This window comes from Plectropomus leopardus, chromosome 21, assembly GCF_008729295.1.
Source record: "Plectropomus leopardus isolate mb chromosome 21, YSFRI_Pleo_2.0, whole genome shotgun sequence".
Classification (NCBI taxonomy): Eukaryota; Metazoa; Chordata; class Actinopteri; order Perciformes; family Serranidae; genus Plectropomus; species Plectropomus leopardus.
The window spans coordinates 19,668,075-19,689,599 of NC_056483.1; the positions used below are offsets into that span (position 1 = coordinate 19,668,075).

At 41.6% G+C, this 21,525-nt stretch overlaps 1 protein-coding gene across 4 annotated transcripts in view; it reads left to right on the plus strand.

Annotated features, from left to right (window-relative positions):
• Positions 1-21,525, plus strand: part of LOC121960465 (partitioning defective 3 homolog) — a 382,155-nt gene that overhangs the window by 213,499 nt on the left and 147,131 nt on the right. For all 4 annotated transcript variants that reach the window (XM_042510168.1, XM_042510170.1, XM_042510169.1 and 1 more), the window contains 2 exons: positions 2,612-2,759; positions 15,056-15,242. In XM_042510168.1, coding sequence (XP_042366102.1) covers positions 2,612-2,759; positions 15,056-15,242 — 335 coding nt within the window. The remainder of the gene's footprint in view (positions 1-2,611; positions 2,760-15,055; positions 15,243-21,525) is intronic.

Consider the following 21,525-nt stretch of genomic DNA (forward strand, 5'->3'; position numbering starts at 1 on the left):
TTCATTACTTTATTAACCTGCTGCCTGCTCTCTGCAGGGATGACAAAATGCATCTGTTCCTGCATGGCTATCAGAAGATATTTCTTGGGGAAAGATCTTAATGTTGAATCACTATCAAATATCAGGTGACAGCGGAGAGTGCATGAAATGTCACAGCTTGTCATGCACTAGTTCATCAACATTTCCAAGTCAGTAAACATCCACAGTGTGCTAAAGAATTAGCATGCACAGAAGCGGGCTTAATTAATGCTGGATACACAAAGATTAAATGGCTGCCATTCTGCCTCTGTGTTAAGTTGCTTCTAAAGTCTATTTGCCATAGAAGCCAATGAATACTTTAAAAATAAATCTATTCAGCGCTCAGAGATAGGGGGAGACAGTTACAGAGTGGTCTTTCTGAGATCTGTTCCTCTTGACACATTCTACACATAGTTTTCATATCATCTGGCTCTCAGCTGCTCGCTCTCTGTCCGCACATTTCCCTGCCTCTTACCTGAAACACTTCATCTTCCTTCCTTTCAGCTCATGACAGATCCGAAGCAGATTGAAAAAATGCAGAGAGGTCTTGAGTGAAAGAGAGAGAAGCGAGTAAAATAAATCTTTATTTCAACAATTCAAGCTTTATTGAGTCTGAATCATCTGGGGACATGCTTTTTATTATAAGGCTGCCAGTTGCCGTGGCTCTGATTGTAATTGTGTTGACCCGGCCTTCCATTTCACATCCTCTCTCTCATACACCTTCCCTGCTTGCCTCTCGCTCTTATCAACACGCTGTCCTGATAAAGTCTGGCGCTCTCAACCTCATTAATCCTCTCATTTATATTAAACAGCCGATAAGTCCCTCTGCCCTGCTATGCGTCTTCCAGGGTATGCTACTCCCACGAGGAGGCGACACCTGCACGGCGCCGGGGCATCAGTTCCAACAATCCTCCCTTTTTTTGTTATTCCTTTCATTTGTTAACCAAAACCTCCTCTTCTTCTCTCCTCCTCAGCCTCCTGCTTTCCTGTCTTCCTGCTGCAGTTGTTGTCTGATCTTTTACTCCCCTTTCTTTTGGCCGCAAGCCAGCAGAGTGTTGTGAGACATCAATATTAGCCAGGGCCTCCTGGTTTAAAGCATGCTTGAGGTACAGAGTTGAACTGCGAAAGACTATCTAGCTGTAAGGGAGCTATCTGTAATAGGTCCTGTACAGGGAGTTCTTCTCCAGTGCATTCCCCCCGCTGCCCATAGGCTGCTATGGAGCATTGTGGGAAATAAGGCCAAGGCCCAAGCTTTATTCTCTAACTCTCTGCACGTGGATGTGAGGTTTTTTTTTCCTTCTTTACTTCATGACTCTTGCTGTGGTAGCTCCATTGTCTCTATCCTAAAAATACCACATTTGACAGACTATTGGTTTTTGAAGACCAGAATCAGAATTCAGGCCCAGTGGTTCCAGACCCAAAGACTAACCGCTAACCGCTTCCCCCTGCCAAGACTGACACATGCACTGAGTGTACAGTGGGCTCAATAACCAGCAGTGCGGAGTATTGACCACATAGCAAATGTCACTGGTCCATTTACTGGGGTCCATTGTTAGAGACAGCTGTCTATCGGCCTATGGGAAATCCATGGAGCTTTATCCAGCTTGGACTACTGCAGGAGCCGTTTCACACTGCTGAGCCAGAAAATACCGACGTAAGCCGAGATGGACACCGAAGCCCCCGTTCCATGTTCTTGGAGTATTGATGGCATCACATTAGGAGCCGTTTAGACTTGTTCCTTCTTTTGTGTGTGAATTTGTCAGTGTGTGTATAACTTCTTGTTTATATGAAATGTTTCCATCCTTGCTTTGATTTACAGCAACACATGTTCACTTGGGATTAATGATTATTCCAAAGGCACATGATGCATATTTAAACAAAAGGGTGACTGGAACCTTCAATCAGTTTTAAATTGATTTACTGGCCTTAAAGTAGGCAGAATAATGAAGACATCTTAATACAATGGTATGTAAGATGTAAAAAGAGATGCAGTAAAACATGAGTAGTAATAGATAGAAGAATGCTATACAGGATGGTCAGTTACCGTTTGTAAACACACTCACTAGACAAGTGAAAGTAAAAGCCAACCCCTGATTCACTTTTGTTTGCTGCTTTCAGGCAGTTGGTCACTATATAAAATAGCAACCTCTTCTGAGTGCTGTTGGTGTGCATGAAACGAACGTCATCTGCACAGAAAACATAAGAGAAAAAAAAAAGAAAATATTGGCAGAGGGCAGAGTCTCTGCAGAAAATACACTGCCACACACTCCTTTTGGGTCAGAAGTGATGAGTGAGAGGAGCTAATTCTGTATGCGTCTATACATTATTCAGTACACCCTTAAAGTAGTATAGTATTGGTGGTAATAATTTTTTATTATAGTCACTTGACAGACAGAAATCTAAATGATACAAACAGTTGCACATGTGACTATGCTTCAAATGTTTATGGTGTTTTCTTCCTTTAGATTGGCCCTTGAAGGAAAATAAGATATATATAAATAAGATATTTATCACACTAAATGGAAGATGAATTTGGCACTGCACTTATTTTTCATCCCCATACCTACTCTTCATCTCTCTGTGTTTTCTGTAGCAAGCCCCTGGCAGCCCTCCGGTCACAGAGCATTCTGCAAACTCTCCACTGGACAACCATGAGCGCCGTATTTCCCACTCCCTGTATGAAAGCATTGAGGGCTTGGACAACAACCCCACATCGCGGACTAATATGATCGGACGCATTGGTGAGTGATATCACAGGTCATTCCACCCTCCCTCTCAGCACCTTTGTGTCTCTTCCAACCTCTAATAGACAAAACGACTCCACAAATTGGATTTTTTTGGGGGTCCGATCACTGCCCATTCTCGTTGATGGGAAGTGTGGTTGACCTGCTAACCTCACGCTCATTGGATATATTTTTCCCCCTGAATTGCTGTCTGTAAACTGACATTCCCTGATCAATTTCAACATCAACCCCAGCCCCTCTGCGCTCCATCCCTCAAACCCACAAACCAGCATCACCTTCAAAGCGTCATCTCCCCCTCCTCATCATTCCGCATCCTTAGGTACGCTGTTTCACTATTCAAACCTCTCAGGGATTAACGTCATCCCCAATCCTCCCTGCCTTCACTCCACTCCCGACTGGTTTCACTCCGGTCAATTTCCATTCTACCCAGTTGACATCAGCGGGCCAAGATCTCATCTCTTCAGGTGTATTAGAATTGGCAATTCAATCCTCGACCCGTCACTGCTGTCATCTCAACATCGATGGACCTTTCGCATATGCATACGCACAGAAGCTGAAGGTGATTGCATTAGTGTGAAGAGGGCGTGTTTGTGGGGGGATGATGCAGTGTAGTTGCATGCGTCCATGTTGCCTTTCTCAGCACACACAGTGGGTTTTATGCACTTGTATTCTTACTTCCTGCCTATCCCTGTTTTTCACACGTCTCCTATTTCTTCTTCTTCCCTCCTGCCTCCATTTCATCTCCCCACCGTCTCACGATCTCCCCATCGCTCAGCCTTTCTCCTCTTTCACCTCCCACCCTACCACCCTTCCACCCTCCTCTCCTCGGATGGAGTGAATTTGTAATCCGTCAATGATCTACACTTTCTCCCCTTCCGCCCTTCTCCCATTCATTCTCCTGTTTCTCTTCTATCCCCTTATTCACCGTCTCCCCCAGAGCGGTGCCACTCTGCCACTGATCATAGAAGATCAGAGGCTGTGTCAGAGGCATCTGATGGTTAATTAAGCCTCCAGATCAATAGGGCTTGCCCCCGACACTCTCTCTCCCTCTGTCTCTCTCGCTCCCCTTCTCTTTTTTCACTCCTCCATCGTGTCTTTCTCCTCCATCCCAAATCAAAAGTTCTCAAAATTGGTTTGGTTTTCCTCTCAGTTTGGCTTATTTATTCCACTGGCTGTTCCCGACGCAGGCTTTTCTGAACGCCGCTGTGATCATAAGCGGCAACTGTGGGCGCGCTGATGGAAAAGTTTCTTGCCATTGAAACTTCAAGGGCGCCCAGCACTCATCTCATCCCGCGGAGTGGGAGTCAAATGAGCCAAGTGGAAAAGTTTTAGGGTTGGGGGCGGAGTGGGCGCTAAAGCAGTAAGTTATCACAGCCGAAGCTCGGCGGAGTCTCAGATCTTTGACTCGGCTTGTCTTGCAGCAAGAAAATGTCAGCTCCTTTTCTTCTCTGTCTTGAGGCTGTCTCGGAGTCGTGCCCTCATTAACCCGTGCCAACATTCTGTGACAGGTCGTCATCTTTTTAAATTGACACAATTCTGTTATTTAAATTCCTGATGCAGTCACAGTTGAGTTTGTATTCACTGCAGCAACACAACACTGCCGCACTGAGGTAAAATGCAGCACCTGAGAAATAGAGGCAGGACTTTTCTGCTTCCAAAGGTCGGTCAAATTTTTGCTTTTTGCAATTACTGAATGTCTGATTCTTCTTTTCTCCTCTTAAATTTAAAATTTACTGAAAATGTAAAATATGTGTTTTGCTTTGTCCCTGGAATGCTAGAGCAGGAGAAAGTTTTCTGTCTTTTAAGGAAGTGGCAATGACCTTGCATCTCACTGACAGCACAGCGAAGATCTAGTTAACCTTGATCAAATGTCAGAAAATTGACTTTGAAAGCAAATAACATCTGCATTCCTAAAATATCATGCTCATTCATATTCATCTAGAGTCGGTTGGTTTTTTTCTTTCCCTTTTCTAAATTTAACCAGAATCTCAGTGTGCTACACTTACCCACTTTGGATTGAATTAAGGAGATAAATAAGCAGACATGGAGACATTATAAGAATGTCATATCACAAAATTTCCTGTTGCCGTCTCGTCACTTAGTAAGATTCTCTGAAATGCATTATTCTGTGCGGATTGTAAACTTCTGCAGGCTAGAAAGACGATATCAGTTTCCACTCTGTATCTTCTTCTATGTATTGCTTCAGATGGGCTCAGACATATTGCCTGACGTGTGAGATGTGACAGTAATGGTTAGAGGACAGATGCTAACATCGGCTCCGCAAGGTCAGGAAGCACACAGCCACCAGGGCTTGACTGACAGCTTGATGCTGAGTATATCTAGACCTGCTAAATTACTGAATCACGAAGGCCAGACATGTGGAGTTTGGGATATGGTTGGACGTAGATACAACTCTATGTACACGTATTGAAGTCGCATGCGCACACGCAGTGACTCACATACAACCTCTCCATCAGACTAGTCTCCATTTCCACTGATGTGAGCCATACATTATTCCAAATAGTGATTGCTGACAAAACTCTGAGGCATCTTATGTCTCAAAAGACATCAGAGGAATTCTCTAACTTAATCAGTTCCTCTCCTGTGCTCCATTAAGTGGACCAAGGCACAGAGGTAAATGGGATATGGTCTTGCTGTTTAAGAATTAAGATCTGACTTTGATTGTGAGTTATTGCAGATGGCAGTGAGTCAATACAGTGATATTGTAAAATATATTTTCTGCTCACCTATGGTTGTTATTGCTATGCTCTCTATTTTCTGTGAAAAACAGCTGCAGTGTCCCGCAGATGCCCTGTCTCCCCTCACCCATGTATTGATCAAAAACTTGGACAAGCTTGTCTACTCCCAGCAGGCACAGGTAGCTTGCTGTCTTTCTTGTGAAACCATAAGGAAAGATCTCAAGGAGGACAATTGAATGAATTATAGGTATTATGATTACCATGGCAACAGCAAAGAAAAGTTCTGAATGACAAAGGAAAGAGACAGGTGCTATTAAGCTGGTTTAGTGCCATCACATTGATTGTAAGGGCACTTTGCCTTGATCTTTCCCGTAGTGTTTTGGGCTGTCATTCAGAACTATCTGCTGTCTGCTGTGTGTGTGTTTGTGGGTGCACACGTTCAGATAATCAATAGTCAGAGGTAATCTCATTTCCTGTTTGCTTCAGTAAACCATACAATGCTGTGATATTGTCAGCTTTAGCTTCACACATGCACACTCCGTGCATCATAGCATCACGGCCAGAGGCTGAATCCACAGCTAGCAGGTGGTGAACATACAGTGCGTTCTGCTTCAATTTCCTGCTCAAATAAAATGAGTTCCTGACACTTTCTTTCTCTCTCTCTTTTCTTCTCCTGCTTTCCTTTCACTCCCATCCACCTTTTGCCCTTGGGGTGAAAGAACTGAGAATTTCATTCAGAGATGGAAAAGCAGATAGAAAGAAAGGAAGAAAAGTTGAATTAAAGGGAAGGAAATATGGAACTGAGTGAAATCTCCTGCACAGTGTGACAGCGACAGCCGAGGTTTGACGCAAAGGTCGTTAGCATCACACCCGGCTTCGCCTTCCGTTCTGTCTAATTGAAAAGTGCTGCTGGACACGGCGTCCACACGCTGGGGTGAAAATTGAGGGACGTGGACTGACACTTTTCTGTGGATGTGGCTGTTTGGCCAAGTGCCTGAGTCAGAATGCACACCTAGGACTGGCACGGGAATAAGGGAGGGTTGGGGCGCGAGGCCGGAGGTGGGAACCAGGCAAGCGGACTCATGCTGTTGTCACACAGGAAAGTAGGAGTTCACAGGATGTAATGTGTGCAGTGCAGGTGACAGTGCAAAATCCTGTAGACACTGACCCAAATCCAAAATTAGCCACAGAAAGAAATTTGTAACAGCAAAATATGGTGAAATAATGAGAAGATTTATTCATTAAAAGAATGAAATGACAAAAGAGCAAACACAGACTAAGAGGAACACACCAACCTCTGGCTGTCTCCGGACTCTATAGTTTCCCTAATGGTGTTTAAGTGGGATTGTCTTCCCAGGATTTGACCCTGCTGTCCCCTCACCTCCAGTATTTCACAGTCTGCAGACTCCTCCTCTCTGTATGCTCAGCCATCAGTGCAGGAGTTGAGGCAAAGTGACCTCCCTTAATTTGGAGTCCAGACTGCTTGAGGGTGCTATTAGCACGCCTCAGTGAGAAAATGACAGAGACGTAAATGGTTTTACTCTGGAATTTTCACTTTTTGTGTGCTTTACTGTACTTTTTCACTGTAGTCATTTGCCCAAATATAGGTGTACTTGATGTGAACCTTTTTAACACTTTTAAAGCACCTGTAGTCGTTAATAAAATCTTCATAAAAAGGAATAATTTAAAGGCTGTTTAAAAATGGAAATTTAACACACATGCTCACAAAATAGGCCCTTTTCACGGCTTATATTTTGATTTGTCACAGAAGGGAGGCACAGGTCTTACTATTAACATCAATAATATAGATAATAAGAGCTTTACTCTATTCAAGCACCTTAGTAAGCTTTGACATTGTGACACTGAGCTATCATGCACTATAGCAGGACCCTGAAACTGAAGCAGTTCTATGGAATTCAGCCATCAATCAGTAAAAGCTACACATGGTAACTTTTATGAAGGTAACTCATTTCATATTGGCTGAAACTTTCACCACATTGTGAAAGAAGTACATGAGAAAGATACACTGTGGAAAAAAATCTCCTCCTCTTCATGCTGCTTCTAATGACATTTGCTAGAATGTACCATGGCACATCAAGAACAACTAATCGGAGCTGGGGAGTCTCTAACACAGCTGTCAATCATGTCAATCACTTCTTATTTACTGCAGTTAAACTGTCAAGCTAGGCGAAATGATCGAATATGAATCAAGATTCTGTAACTTTATTGCCTATTTCTTGCATCAGATGTTTTTCAGGAACATATTTCAGTTTACTGTTTACTCAGCCACCAAATTTGATACCACCCTAGTACCGCTCTCTCTTTTTCCAGCTAAGTTTGACCGCAATTTATGAGCAGTGATTGACATGATTATAAGTTTAAAAAACTCCTCGGCTCTGATTGGTTGGTTTTGTTCACATGCAGTAATGCCATTAGAAGCGACAATAGAGTAGGCAAAAGAATATGATTTTTTCTTTTCACAAATGATCTGCCTCATTTAGTGCAGTGTTAATTTAGTGACATTTTCAGCAAACATGAAAAAATGATTAAATGTTTTATAAAAGTTACCATCTAGGGCGTTAATTTTTTTTTCATTAAGAAAGGTATTGCTGAGAAAACATCTTTTCCAACTGAGGCATAATGAAAAACAAATATAAAAAAAGGTATAAATTGTCGAATCCCTTAAAGTGTAAAAGTCACTCTATTAGCATCTTGCATTTTTTAAAGTACAGTTATGCAAGAAACTGATTTATATTTAGGGCCACATGGTCCATCCATGTAGGTGTTTTCACTTGTCTAATTAGACCTCTTCTAAGTACCGCGTGGGCGTGTAAAGACAGCGCTTGATTGGTATCTCTGCGACTCTCCCATTACTTTTGCTGCACCTGCTAGACTGAGACACCTTTCTCTTTTATCATTCTTATTGATCCATGATGTTTGGTGACCTCACATTATTCGAACATTGCTCCACTCAACACCTGGAGGTGCAGAAGTTTTAATTAAACAGTGATATTCAGCTGTGGAGGTGTTCAGGTCACTATTGGCACGTTCAAAATCTAGTTAATGCATTCTTTGCGATGTGATATTTTCATGTTTGTGTCTGAAAGAAACCCACACATGTGAATCGCATCAAATGTGTAAAAGGGTTGAGGTGGTCAGAGATGATATTCACTGAGCGTTTCACATATTCACATAGTGTTTAAAGGCTAAATAACAGTTTTGGATAGGACGTAGACTCTTCCACATTGTTGCTGACCTCTGGAATAGATAAAAACCTTTAGTCGTCATGGTAATATATAGCAGAGAAGTAGTTGGTTTAGTTTGACGCTCTGCGCTTTAAGATCACCAATGCCAGCAGCAACAGCATCTTGGCGGCATTATTGACTTCCATGGAAATATTTTTGCATCAAGCTGTCACCAAATGTTCAAGTACACAGTTAGAATAGTCACATTTTGTGGTTTTAGGGATCTGTGTGACAACACCTCCCTCCCAGGATTGAGACAACAACTGCTTCTGACTGGTTGCTGAGTACTCTGTTTCTTGGTCCATGGGAATCACTGATTAACTCCACATGTCTCTGTGAGTCTTAGTGTTTGGTGTCCCTATTCAAATCCTAGACAACTGAATAGCGATGTTGTGTTTCTCTACAAGGAAGAAAGGCACTGTCATTAAACCAACCAACAAAATGTTCTAATCAATTGCATTGACTGCATCGTGTGCATCTGTCATGGAACATGATGGAACGCTGTCAGGGTGCTCTTGAGCCTAAACTGTTTGCTTCAGTTAGACTGCATTTGCTCATTTTGTTTTGTAAGTTTCTGCTGGTGAGAAATTCTACAATATACCCTTGCGCGTACCAAACAACTGGTGAACATAAGGCTTTGGTTGGTACTGGCATGTATGCAAGATGATTACTGACTGTAGTCCCCGTATGGGCCCGATAGCCATGGATCAGCTAATGATCTCTCCTCCAGTCAGATCAATAGGCCAAAGTGTCACTGAAGGAGGAAGGAAGAGAGTGAAAGTGTGTGATGGACAGAGATGGAAAGAATCATGTAGAAGAAAGAAGATGGAGTGGGGCTATTAGTGTGACCTCTCACCTTACAGCTCAATGTTTCAACGGGCAACGCTTGGTCAGAGGGCAGAGAAAGAGGAGAGTGAAGCTCTGATGCATTTGGATGGATACAGCCAGGTGGCCTCTGGAGCCACAGAGCTCATCTGTCTCTGTCTTCACTCTCTGCCAGAGGGAGGAAGAACATCTCTGCTCCAATATCATGGAAAAGCTTCCACATGCCGAGCATGGTTGGCCAGAGGGCTGCGCGTGCTGCAGTACAGTTGTGGAAACACGACTTTGACTGTACTGGTTGTACTATTTGAGCAGGCACTGCTGAAAAAAATTGGGACAGATTTCCTTTACACATTTAACATCTTTTTGAGATGCTTTGAGATTTTGAGATTTTCAGAGGATAGCAACAACATAATGCAGCTGTGCACATGTGTAAAGTTCAGTTCATTCTAAGGTGATGATCGTATACAGTATACCATACAACGGTACAATTGTGGCCACTGATACACAGACGTGGAGCTACTTGGACAGACATGGAGACAGTGTATATACAGTGTATATACATATATATATATATATATGTTTCCGTGGTAGGAGATCATTCAAACATATACTCAAATAACTGTCCTCTTTTTTCTTTTTCTTTTCTTTTTTCTGTGAACCACAGTTAGAATAAAATGGAATGTTCTAACATTAAAATTAACAGCCACTGTAATCACACTGTGACCCTGTTTAGCCTTGACATTACAATATCACTGATTCATGGTAAGCCTCCTCCAACAACTTGTTTGTTTTCAGCAGGCTGGATGGTGACTGTAGTGCTGGGCGCTGAGGTGGTGGGTGGGTGTGTGTGTGTGTGTGTGTGTGTGTGTGCCCTCTCTCAGTGTGACTCATGAGAAGCTATCTTTAATCACAGTGTGACAAAGGCCACAGTGGCACAATCGTGATGCCAGAGAACTCTTTCCTCAGCTGCATGAATCAGAAGCTCTTTAACAAATACCGAATAGCCTCTTTGTGAAAGAGCTGGATTCTGTGAACCATTAGTCTTAATTAGAGGAATATTTGTCCCCATGTGACCTTGTGGACATGTCTCTGAGATATGTGTGCTACTGCAAAATCATTTGCAAAAGCATCATGATGTTAATGTTTTGGGTTTTTCTTTTTTGCTTTCATTCCACGAACTGAGTGAAAGGCTACAATGTTTTAAGGATTGGCAAGGTCATGGTAGGCTGGAAAACAGCTTTCGATTGTGGCCAAGATAGCGGTTGTGCGATTTGTTGAAAACAATAACTACATTCAGAGCTCTCACAGGTTTAGATGCTTGTGGTTATTTCACTGTGGTGCCTTTGAGCAGGGGAACTAAGAAGTAAAAGATTGCTTGAAACTTAAGGACAGCAATAAGCTCAAATGACCTTCCCTGAGCAAGATGATGTAAACAACAGAGACAACACTCAAAGTGCATAAAAGAAGGCTACAAACAAGGCACCAAGATTCTTTCATCAGCACTTGTTTGCATTCAGGAACATCTCTCCATAATGAACAACCTTGACTTTCAAATGCCTCCAGCTAGTTCTAGCTTGAACACACACATATACACCGTCTGTCGATCTGGCTGACGAGAGGAAGCGAACTGTCTCTGCTGGTGCTGTCACCTGCCCCTTTCCCCCCCGTCACCAACTGCGAGGAGCCGGTAAAAAATGACAGTGTTAAAACAGTGAGTGAGGCGCTCCATACGCACCGCACTGTGCCAAAACACCACTGGAGGTGTCGTCTTCCTCACTCTGCATTTTGACAGTCCAGTTTTTTTTTATTTTGTGAACCAAAACTGCAGTTTAACACATAAACATAGAGTTCATTCAAGTTAATGTTCATTGGTGTATTGGAGATGAGGCTTATTTCCCTTTCTGGATATTATGCTGACAGCTGCAGAAAAGCAAGTGCTGCAGTTTCTCTAATTATTTTCACCTTTCAAATCATCAGCATGGCCCCAACTATACCTGTCCACTAGCCATTTATTGCTTGAGCGCTTGTGTCCTTTAGCTACTTAGCAAAGAGGGAAGTGGAATGACTTTAACAACTCCTCATCTGCAGAGCTGGCCACTTGTGTCAAGAGGTCCTGACTGGAAATATTTCATTAAGCCGGGAGAGGGATGCTGGCCGAGTTTCTAATTAAAACTGTGTCCTCTGCTAGTGAAAGTGGTCTGCTGACGTGACTGAATATAAGGTGATAATGAGTTATGTATTGTCTTAAAGAGTGCATATTGGGAACACAGACGAAAGTTACGTCCATGAAACACACACCGAAGCTTTTGCAGAGTGGCTTTTAATGAAACAGCTCTCCTGGTTATATTACTGCGATATGGTGTGTCCTCTCCAGGTGGTCACTGTAGTGAAATTCTGAGTGCCGCTGATGCAACCGAGAGGTAACTCTGCTAAGGGAAAGCGGAGGGGAAGTAAAGGCTGGTATGAGAAGGGCCCCAAAGGACACACAACCGTAGGGCAACTCTTATTGACACTCCCGCACTTTTGCTAAACTGACTATAAAGCAGAGACACTGATGATAACGGAGGGAGGGAAGAGTGTTTGAGAACTGACTTAGAGGAGTTGTGCAAGGACTCAGAGGACAAACCTCTTAACTATGGTACAGAGCACAAGGCATACAAAACAGTAGAGTACAAAGATAATTTCTGTAGATCATGTACACATTATCAGTGGTGGAAAGTAACTTAAGTACATTAAGGCAATCTTTGTACAGTTTTGCAGTACTTTCACTTTACTTAACTAAATCCATTTAATGATACTTTATACTCCTACTCCATTACTTTTAAGAGGCAAATATTGTCCTTTTGACTCCATGACATTTATTTAATAACTTGAGTTACAGCTTCTGAATATTATTACAAAATATTCTCAACATATAAGTTATGATCCACTGTTATAGCTTAAGTGACCCTGAACTATATGAAGCAATGAAAATAATCACCACCTTCACCAGCTGCAGTATTAAGGGGCTTGCTGCCACCATTCATTTCACTGAAGGTAAGGCAAAGCAGACTCATTATGAAGGGGCTGCCACCCTCAGCACACAACAGTTTTGCCCTGCCGCACTGAGCTCACCATTTTGAAGTTTTGGCGATTGCTGTCTGGGTTTGGCCGGTTGATAGGATAGCAGGCATCACAGAGGCAGAAAGAAGACAAGATGGAGGAGCTAATACTGTTGGTGAATACTCAGAGTTGTTCAGCTAAGTGCAAACAACTTGTGAGGACGACCAGAGGAATAACTGGGCCTTCAGATTACTGTCCAAATATGTTTAAATCTTTGCTAATTTCAGTGGTTTCTGTTGATTTTCAACAGTATGCAGCTACAAGTTAGCTTGTGCTTCTGCCACTCTGTCACTGTACTTTCACTTTTGACATAATATTTCTTTTTGCTACTGTTACTTCAAGATCTGAGTTCTTACTCCACTGCTGCATTCAACAATACACAGATAGTAATGACCATGAGCTGCAATGGCAAATGCTTTTTTTTCCTCGATGCAGATTTTACCACAGAGCTGGGAAAACTGTCTCAGTATCTAGAGAAATGTGCAAATGTTGCTCCACAGTGCATCACAATATATGTTTTTAATTACAACATAAGTGCATTTCACAAATAATAATATAAAGAAAACAGGATTAAATATATATACATGCTTAATATTGATAATTACACTCACTACTTGGACTGCATGCTATGGAAGTGATAGGTCTAGCTTAGTCTAACCGACTTCGTGGAGTTTATCACTGTCATTACTCCAGTCCTGCTGATTTACAGTACAGGGTGAATTCAATTACCCATGGTTCTCTGTCAAGCTGCCCAAGTGAGAAATGGCCTTCATTTCACCTGGACAGTGTTGGCAGCCATCTTAACTGGTTTAAATGAGCAGTCCATAGACAAAGGGATGAGCCCTCCCAAAGAATCAATTAACAGATGGGCAAGTACTGTGCAGGGGCCGGCTTTTGGGAGAGTTTTCTTGTCATGGTATAAAGCAGCTTCCCTTATTCTGGATTAAAGTTTTGTTTCATGAGAATAAAATAATCAACAGGCATATGCGAAAAACAAAAAAAAAAAACCCAAAACAACTGTCATTTTTGTGATTCTATGAAACATATCCATTAAAGCAATGCTTTTGAAGCCTTTGGTATAGAACATGTTTTCACATGAGGTATAATAAATTTCTTCTATCACATGCCACTGATAAGACTCCTGACATACATGAATAATACCCCAGAATATACACTATTTCTGCTTGATTTTCCATTTGTTGTTTGACTTCGGTGCTTTTATTTAGAGGTGGTGGGGGTCTTCTCAGCCCACCTTGGATTCCTCCTCTGCACAGCTGTTGTGTTTCTTTGTTTTCCTTATAATTTTTGTTCTCCGCAAATAACTAAACTGCACTGTACACCTCATTGCCGCGTTGATTGGTGCTCAGATTTACTTCCACAATATGCATTTATCATTCGTCGGGCCCCAGTGAAATTAAATGCCTCTCAGACTCATGTTGGGATCTGGCCAAGGTAAATATTGTTGTCTGCTGTTAGTGATTACACACAATTGCTCCTAAGCTATTGAATTTGCAAAACGGCTCTCCAATAATGGAAACAAAAGTAAAGGCCACAGGAAGTCCAGCATTTCTCCAAACCGGTGTCTAATAGCGAGCAGGTGTGTGGTTAAAGTCTGATCTCGTCACTTATCTTGAGTTTTTTTTTTTTTTTTTTTCATGTGTCCATAATAAGGCACACGCTGATCAAATCTGCACAGTGAAACTTCCACCTCTGTATTGTAATGCCACTTCTCATGCCATTGAACAACTCTTCCCCTGCCCTTGGTGCTGAGTGCTAACCATGACAGCGCATTCCCCATTGACTTTGACTCCAGAGGAGCAGCAAAGGAGCGATTCAAAGAAGTCCTCAGCGGGAAGGGTCAGGCAGGACAGAATACAGATCAGGGGAGCCCTTCTTCTGCTCATTTTTGTCCTTGGAGAAGAGGGAAAGAGAATTGATAATACTACTGTGGTCCACAACTTTTGCCTGTAACAAAACTGGAATCTGGAGATTAGACGTTTTTGTCCATTTTTCTTTATTTTCAAGTGTTATGAGCTAGCTATTATTTAGTGTATATTGTTTTGTCACACAGCATCTTTGTATGCATGCGGTATTGCAAAATCTACCCTATACAAACCATTATTTGCTCTTTCTGAGAAACGGTGGTGTCCTTCAGGCATGTCCTGATATGAAACTTAACAATTATCTCAGCCAAAGTTATCTCCATATTCAGTATTATCTTGGTAATTACTGAAGTAAGATAAAGTTGTTATGTTTGCGTAAACATGTCTGTGAAGGAGTAGAGTGTGTATACTTGCTTTCAGCATGTTCGCATATTTTCTCAGTCTGATTTTGTCACACTTGTTATCAGACTACCACTAATTAAAGAAAAAAACTAATTGTCTAACTAAATGTCTAATCTCCCTCTTTGCCTCTCTCTCAGGTAACTACCAGCTCTCTCCGACTGTGAACATGCCGCAGGACGACATAGTGATGATCGAAGACGACAGGCCGCCCCTGCTCCCTGCCCACCTCTCCGACCAATCATCCTCCAGTTCCCACGATGACATGGGCTTTGTGGGAGAGAACCCGGTGCCCTGGATTCACGAGCTGCCTGATCAGAATGAATGGTGAGCAGTGGGTTACTTTGCAGTGGGGTTGTTTGAATTATTTATCACTTGATGGACCTCAGACAGGCCCTGTGTGGAAGAAAGCTGGATGTTTTTCAGTTCCAGCATGCAGGAGGTTTAGCTTAGGTTGTTTGGCTGTGAGTTTTCCTGCTGGTCACTGAAATCGTGGCCTGTCGCTTATTAGTGAGAGTAGTGTTTCCTTGACTGATCCATAAAACCAGAGAACCAGGTCTTAAGTATCTCTTCCAGGTGTAAGTCTGGCATGGATTATGCATTTGGTCATGAGTGTGCATGTGTACATGTGTTTGTGTATCTGTCTGTCTGTTCGCAGTTTATCTCACATTCTTCTGGACCTGTCAGCCTGATATTTTTGTGTGCACATTGTCTGACTGTTTTATGCTGGCATTGACTGCTAACTACTCACCACTCTTAACTGGTAGAGAAAGATCACAAGATATCAACAAAGTTACATAGTCAAAGGTATTTATTGCAACTGGCTGGACTAAAAACAAGCCTTACCTCGTCTTTTGCAGGCCACATTTTCACCTTTTTCATGGCCTCAAAAACTATTATCCAAGGAAAAGTTTGGCCTCGTGTTGAATTGGAGCATCTGCAGAAAGAAATCTAATACCTGATATTATATGATCCACCAAAGTTAGTCACAAAACGAGTGAAATAAATCCCAGTTTTTGTTATCTTTGCCACCATCTTGACTGTAAGGATATGGGCGGGACAGTTGGATGAGATTCAAGTCTTCATTGTTTAAGAGGAAAGAGAGGTAGCGAGGGGTTTGACTGGACATTGTGTCCAAGGCTTAACTCCATATAGCCTGTCCTCTCTGGTTACACCTAGATAATGTAAACTGCATTCCACTGCTGTCATGAAAACATGCTGGACACACAGCCTGCCCTGCACTCCCTGTTCCCCACCCACATGCCTTCAGACACACCTGTTGGAGATATGCACTCCACTGAGTGAACTTTTCTCGTTACATAGTGTGATGACTTTCCTTAGCAGTGCAAACCAGACTATCTGCCTTAATGAACCAGGAAATGACATTTTCATATCATACCCTAAGTTTGTTATGGGGAAATGATGGAATTTTGCATCAGGGCTACATTCAGAATCCCAAGATATTTGTAACTTTTTGGGAAATATGTACTTGTGTAAGGTGTGAATGTATGTGCACCACTGGCAAAGCACACGTGTGGCTCTGTTTGTGTGTTAAATAATGGATGACCCAGCAGTAGTCAGACTGTACCTCCACCTTTCCAACCCTATCCCCCAGTGGGATTTCAGTGCCCCACTCAGTCCGCAGAGTGCAGCACCCTCATAATAAAATATGAAACTCATCAGGGCTCATTGCCCTTTCATAGAACTATGTCTCTTTCGGGATACAAGTGGTGAAGCAGAGGAACTTTTACAAAGAGAGATTTCAGCACTGCAGCTATGTTCTGTGCTTGTCTTTCTTTTTTATTGTTGTCACTTAATGGCAGCCTTTTAGCACAGGAAGTTAGAGCTGTTCATCCCTAAAGGTATAATCACTCACTCTACAATTACTGATTCCTGTATGGTTGCAGAGTACAGGTACAGGAAATTGTAAAAACAAGACATCCAATCATGTCCTCATTCTCTTCTGAATGATAAAGCCAGGAACTGCTTTTTCTCCAAACGTAGGTTGTTATTAACTCTTGCTTTTTTTGCTATTTATAGTGAGTCATTTTTATTTTATTTCATACGGATAGTGATTCTGTCTTGTGATTGGCTGGTTGTAGTTTGCTGCAACATAACCACATACTTGATTTTTTGTCTTCCTTTCAAGGTGAAATGCTGTTTGCCACGAATAGAGATGCTTGTTTTATTTATTTATTTATTTTGTATTTTTTATTTCTTATTCCCTGGTGACTCTCTCTTTCCCTCTCTCTCTCTCTCATTTATTATGAATGAGTAGATTTGCTCAGCATGCCTGTTGTTCATGTGATGTCAGAGGTTTGTCATAGTGGATTAGGTCCACAGCATATGGCTGGAACTGTACTCAGACTTCCTCACACACCATTTATGCGCGCACGTACACACGCGGCACTCACATGACTGACTCACATGCATACACGTGCATGATGCGTGCACACAAGGCAGGAGTGTGCTATATACTACTGCCTTGGGTTATAGTGAATAATTCATGTTGTCAAAGAAATACATGCACACTCATGCACGCACGCATGCACACACACACATTCTATTTCACTCAAATGCTAACAGCTGCTTAAACGCACCAAGGGTGTATCCTCTCTCTGACTGACTTACCGTTTCTCATTTTCCTTTTCAAGTGCCTCAAACATCCAGCTAAACACACACACACACACACACACACACACACACACACACACACACACACACACACACACACACACACACACAGTGTGAACAGGCATACTGAGCCAGCAGGGGATGTGGGTCAGCCAGGCTCCAATGTATTGGAACTGTTACTTTTTAATTAAGCTCTTGCAACAGTGCAGTCAGGGCCTGGTACGTATTGAATATGTATTGTGCAGAGCCGTGAAAGTCTCACCTCTGGCCTCCAGTATTATGCAGCCTTCCTTCCTCATGGGAGGTGCCTTGCCAAGGCCACAGCTATACACCTACAGTGCATACACAAAGCACAAAAGTAGCTGGTTGGCTTGTAAAATCATTGTAATTCAGGCTCTTTCTCTTCTTGTCCTTTTTTCACCCAGTGGAATTGAACAAACTCAGACTCCCTCTCTCTCTACCCTTTTATTTCCCTTTTATTAATCTATTTCTTTTCTTCAGTAGCGGCGCTGTATGTGACTTTGTTCACACTTAGAATAGCAAGCCAGTTGGCTTGTAAAATTAATTTATTACTTTACTCTGTTAATGTAGGGGTAATCAGAAGGTAATTTTAGCATCTGGCAGTGGCTATTATAAGGTAAATAACAACTAATGTATACAAAAATCGATTAAAGACCCTTTTTCTTGTATAATCTAATTACCTCTCTCTTATAGTATTTTGTTAATATACATTCTTGTCTCTCCCTCTGTGATATTCTCCCTCTGTTTCAGTCCTCTCCTCTGCAGGTTGCCTGTGAATGATAGCCCACATGTTAGTGTGTTAATGTGCAGGCCCCCAAGATAAATGGTTGTTTTGGAGGTAGAAATCCCATCTCACACAAGACACATAAATTGACCTACTTTTTTTTCCCTGACATCCCTAGCCAATATCTAAGTGGTGTGTGTTCTGTGTATGTGCGCATACATGGCTCTCGTTAGTTCACGTTTTACTGTGTGGAGACATGTTTTGCGTCCTCTTGCAGGTACTGTTGTTATGAAGCGTTGTTGTACTACATCAGCTTTACAGGCCTCAAATAATCATAAAACAGGCTATAAATATTACAGCCTGTGCTTTTAGATCTCTGTTAAAATGATAATGCACAAATATCCCAGCTTTTATTTGTTGCTGCTGCATTATAGACTGTTTTATTAGTATTACTATTAATATTCTCCTTCTTTTTATCAGGTAGGTGGTAGTGGTATGGAGCTTGTGAATAGAAGTTGACTGCTTGTTCAAACAGACCAGGTGGTGCAGTAAAATATGTAAATTTATTGCATTGATGTGGCCACTTTATAGCCAGATGTAGCATACTGAGGTTGAGGTGGTTAAGTCGAGAATATGTGAAGGGTTAATGGGTGTGCGAGTCTGATTCAGGAAGGTGATGGAAAGCAGCATGTGTCTTCTGTCAGGTTTCACTGGATAAATAAAGATTGTAAGTTATTACTTTGCATATCTGCACTAAGTTCATTTGAGCACCAGGTCCTGACCCGTCACATTAATTACCTTTGCGGTGTCTGCCTCCTCCTTCATTAGTCTGAATCCAAAGCCAAACAGGAAGAACCAAGTCCAAATGATTTACAGTAAAACAGATACGAGTGGAATAATCTGTATAAATAAGGAAAAAAAAGTTTTTCTCTCAGGAGTGCAATCTGGTACAGTGTCAGAAACACAATTTATTGTGTAATCATGGCAACTGCTAATACGAGCAGATACGAGAGGAGATGCAGGAGGAGTGTTTCATGTTTCCACCTGGTTGTCATCTCAGACGTTGATAAAGGCCAGTTGTTGGGTGTGTCTTTTCCTTTTTAACTGGGGGCCCAGGCAATGTCTTTTCCTTTTTGCATGGATTGTGTGCAAAAAATAAAATTCTTGTCCTTTGCAATCAGTTTAAAATAAATTGTAGATCAGAAATTATAATTTAAAAATACAATTTAAAAAAAAACAGAGATCATGCCATTTGCAGTGGGGATAATTCTAGCAGGAAATGTCCTTGACATTTAAACAGAAGTTAAAACTTAGACTAGTTGACTGGTCTAAAAGTAAGGCAATACTCCAAAAATAGTCAGCAGAATTTAATATGTAAGATAAACACTGTCCAAAAAAATATTGCGTGTATTAAAAAAGCCATTTAAAATTGTTAATGGCATTTTTTAATTGCCAGTGGTAAATGTGTGACAATTTGCACCATGCACTCATCGTCTAATCTTACACATTCTAAATATGAATATAATCAGTGACAAGTAACTCAAATCAGCTTTTCTTCAAGCTGCATTAAGCTACATTTTCAAGCACCAAGAGACTCTTTAACTTTAGTGCACCATCACCCACGCCTAGATGGATATTCATTACAACGCCCCCTTTGGTAGTGCATCTAATCCGTACCAAGGTGCCATCAACTTTGTCCTTCAGAAGCAAAAGAGGCTTTTAAAAAGTATTTGCAAGGTTTCCTTGCAATGTAACACCTAAACAAAACAAAACACAAAGTCCCTTCTCAGGAGAAGTTTGCGAAAGCACCACAAGGAGCGTAAACCCCGCACCTACAGAGCACTGAAGCAAAACAACTTGACTTTGAAGAGGAGGCTCTTTGAGAGACTGAGAATATGTCTCCTCCCGACAACAGAACCTGCTTCCACATGCTTTTTTTTCTGTGAAGTCACAGTGTTGTTTTTCTGTTCATTTAGTGGCTGGTAGATACACAATACGTCCAACTACACAAGTGAAGAAAAGTATAATAAAATGACCACTTTTGTGTCCTTTGTGATAAAAAATCCACTACTTTGTCTATTAAAATGCAACCATAGGCCACATTGATACCTCATGATGGCATTTTATTAAACCTGTTTGCTGTAATTACAACTTACTATCGCTTAACACAAAGGCACTAAGCTCATGTAATTACACAGCACTGTGTGAACAGAAATTTGTAGTTTTCCTACATAATAACCATACAGTGCAGGGGGTTTCAGTTGGGGTTTTATAAGAATTGTTGTAGTGTGATTAGTGAGAATTAAAATAATTTGAGAGCTCCATTGTTCTGAAAATGTGAGAGGCATGCATGCGGGAAGATATTTTCAGTAGGGGGGCTGCCCTGGTTACATGCACATGCTTGTTAATGTTTAGAACAACTTACAAATGTAGGCTAGTAACTTGAATGGAAATTATTATTATTATTAACAGCAGGATTAACTGTATTCATATAATGGAGGATTTTGAAACCTCAAGCTCAGCTGCTGTTGACTCGGTCAGACTACAAAACTAAGAGGACGAAAAAAATATAGCAAACACACAACTTTACAAACAAACTTATGTAAGTATTTGCTCAACATGTTATGAATAACGTGTCGCGTTTGTCTCATTGTTTGTCCGTCTTGTTTGTCTCATCTGTCTGACCTCATCAGCACCTGTCAGTACTTTCTCTGCACAGACACTTCATTTCAACAAAATGAGAAAACAGTGCATTTATGGCAAAAGGTTGTTCATGTTATTTTCGGCAAGACTCATTTGCCTGTTATTTTTAAACAGACGCTAAAGGTGAAGGCGAGCAGTCAAGTCAGGATAGGAAGAAAACCATAAATAGATTTATCCTGCACTTTTACATATTTTTCCTACTTGAACCACTGCAAAAAAATGCATACACAAACACTTCAGAGGGTTCTGTTAAACTACTTTTTTTTAATTATTAAGAAAGGTAAAAATTTCCACTCTCTTACTAATGCGAGGGGAGGAGGTGAGAGAGCAGAGTACTCTGAGTTGGCACTGCAGTGCATTAAAAAGCCGGGGGTGTCCACAGCAGGCTTATCCCTCTGAAGTTTAGGAAGCGTTATGCAACATCACCATGAGCCAGGAACTAACTACTAGCAGCTAGCCTGTGGCGCACAGGCTGCTATTACCATACCAACCACTGTTATCAGAGCTGCCCTGCTTACCACCTGAATT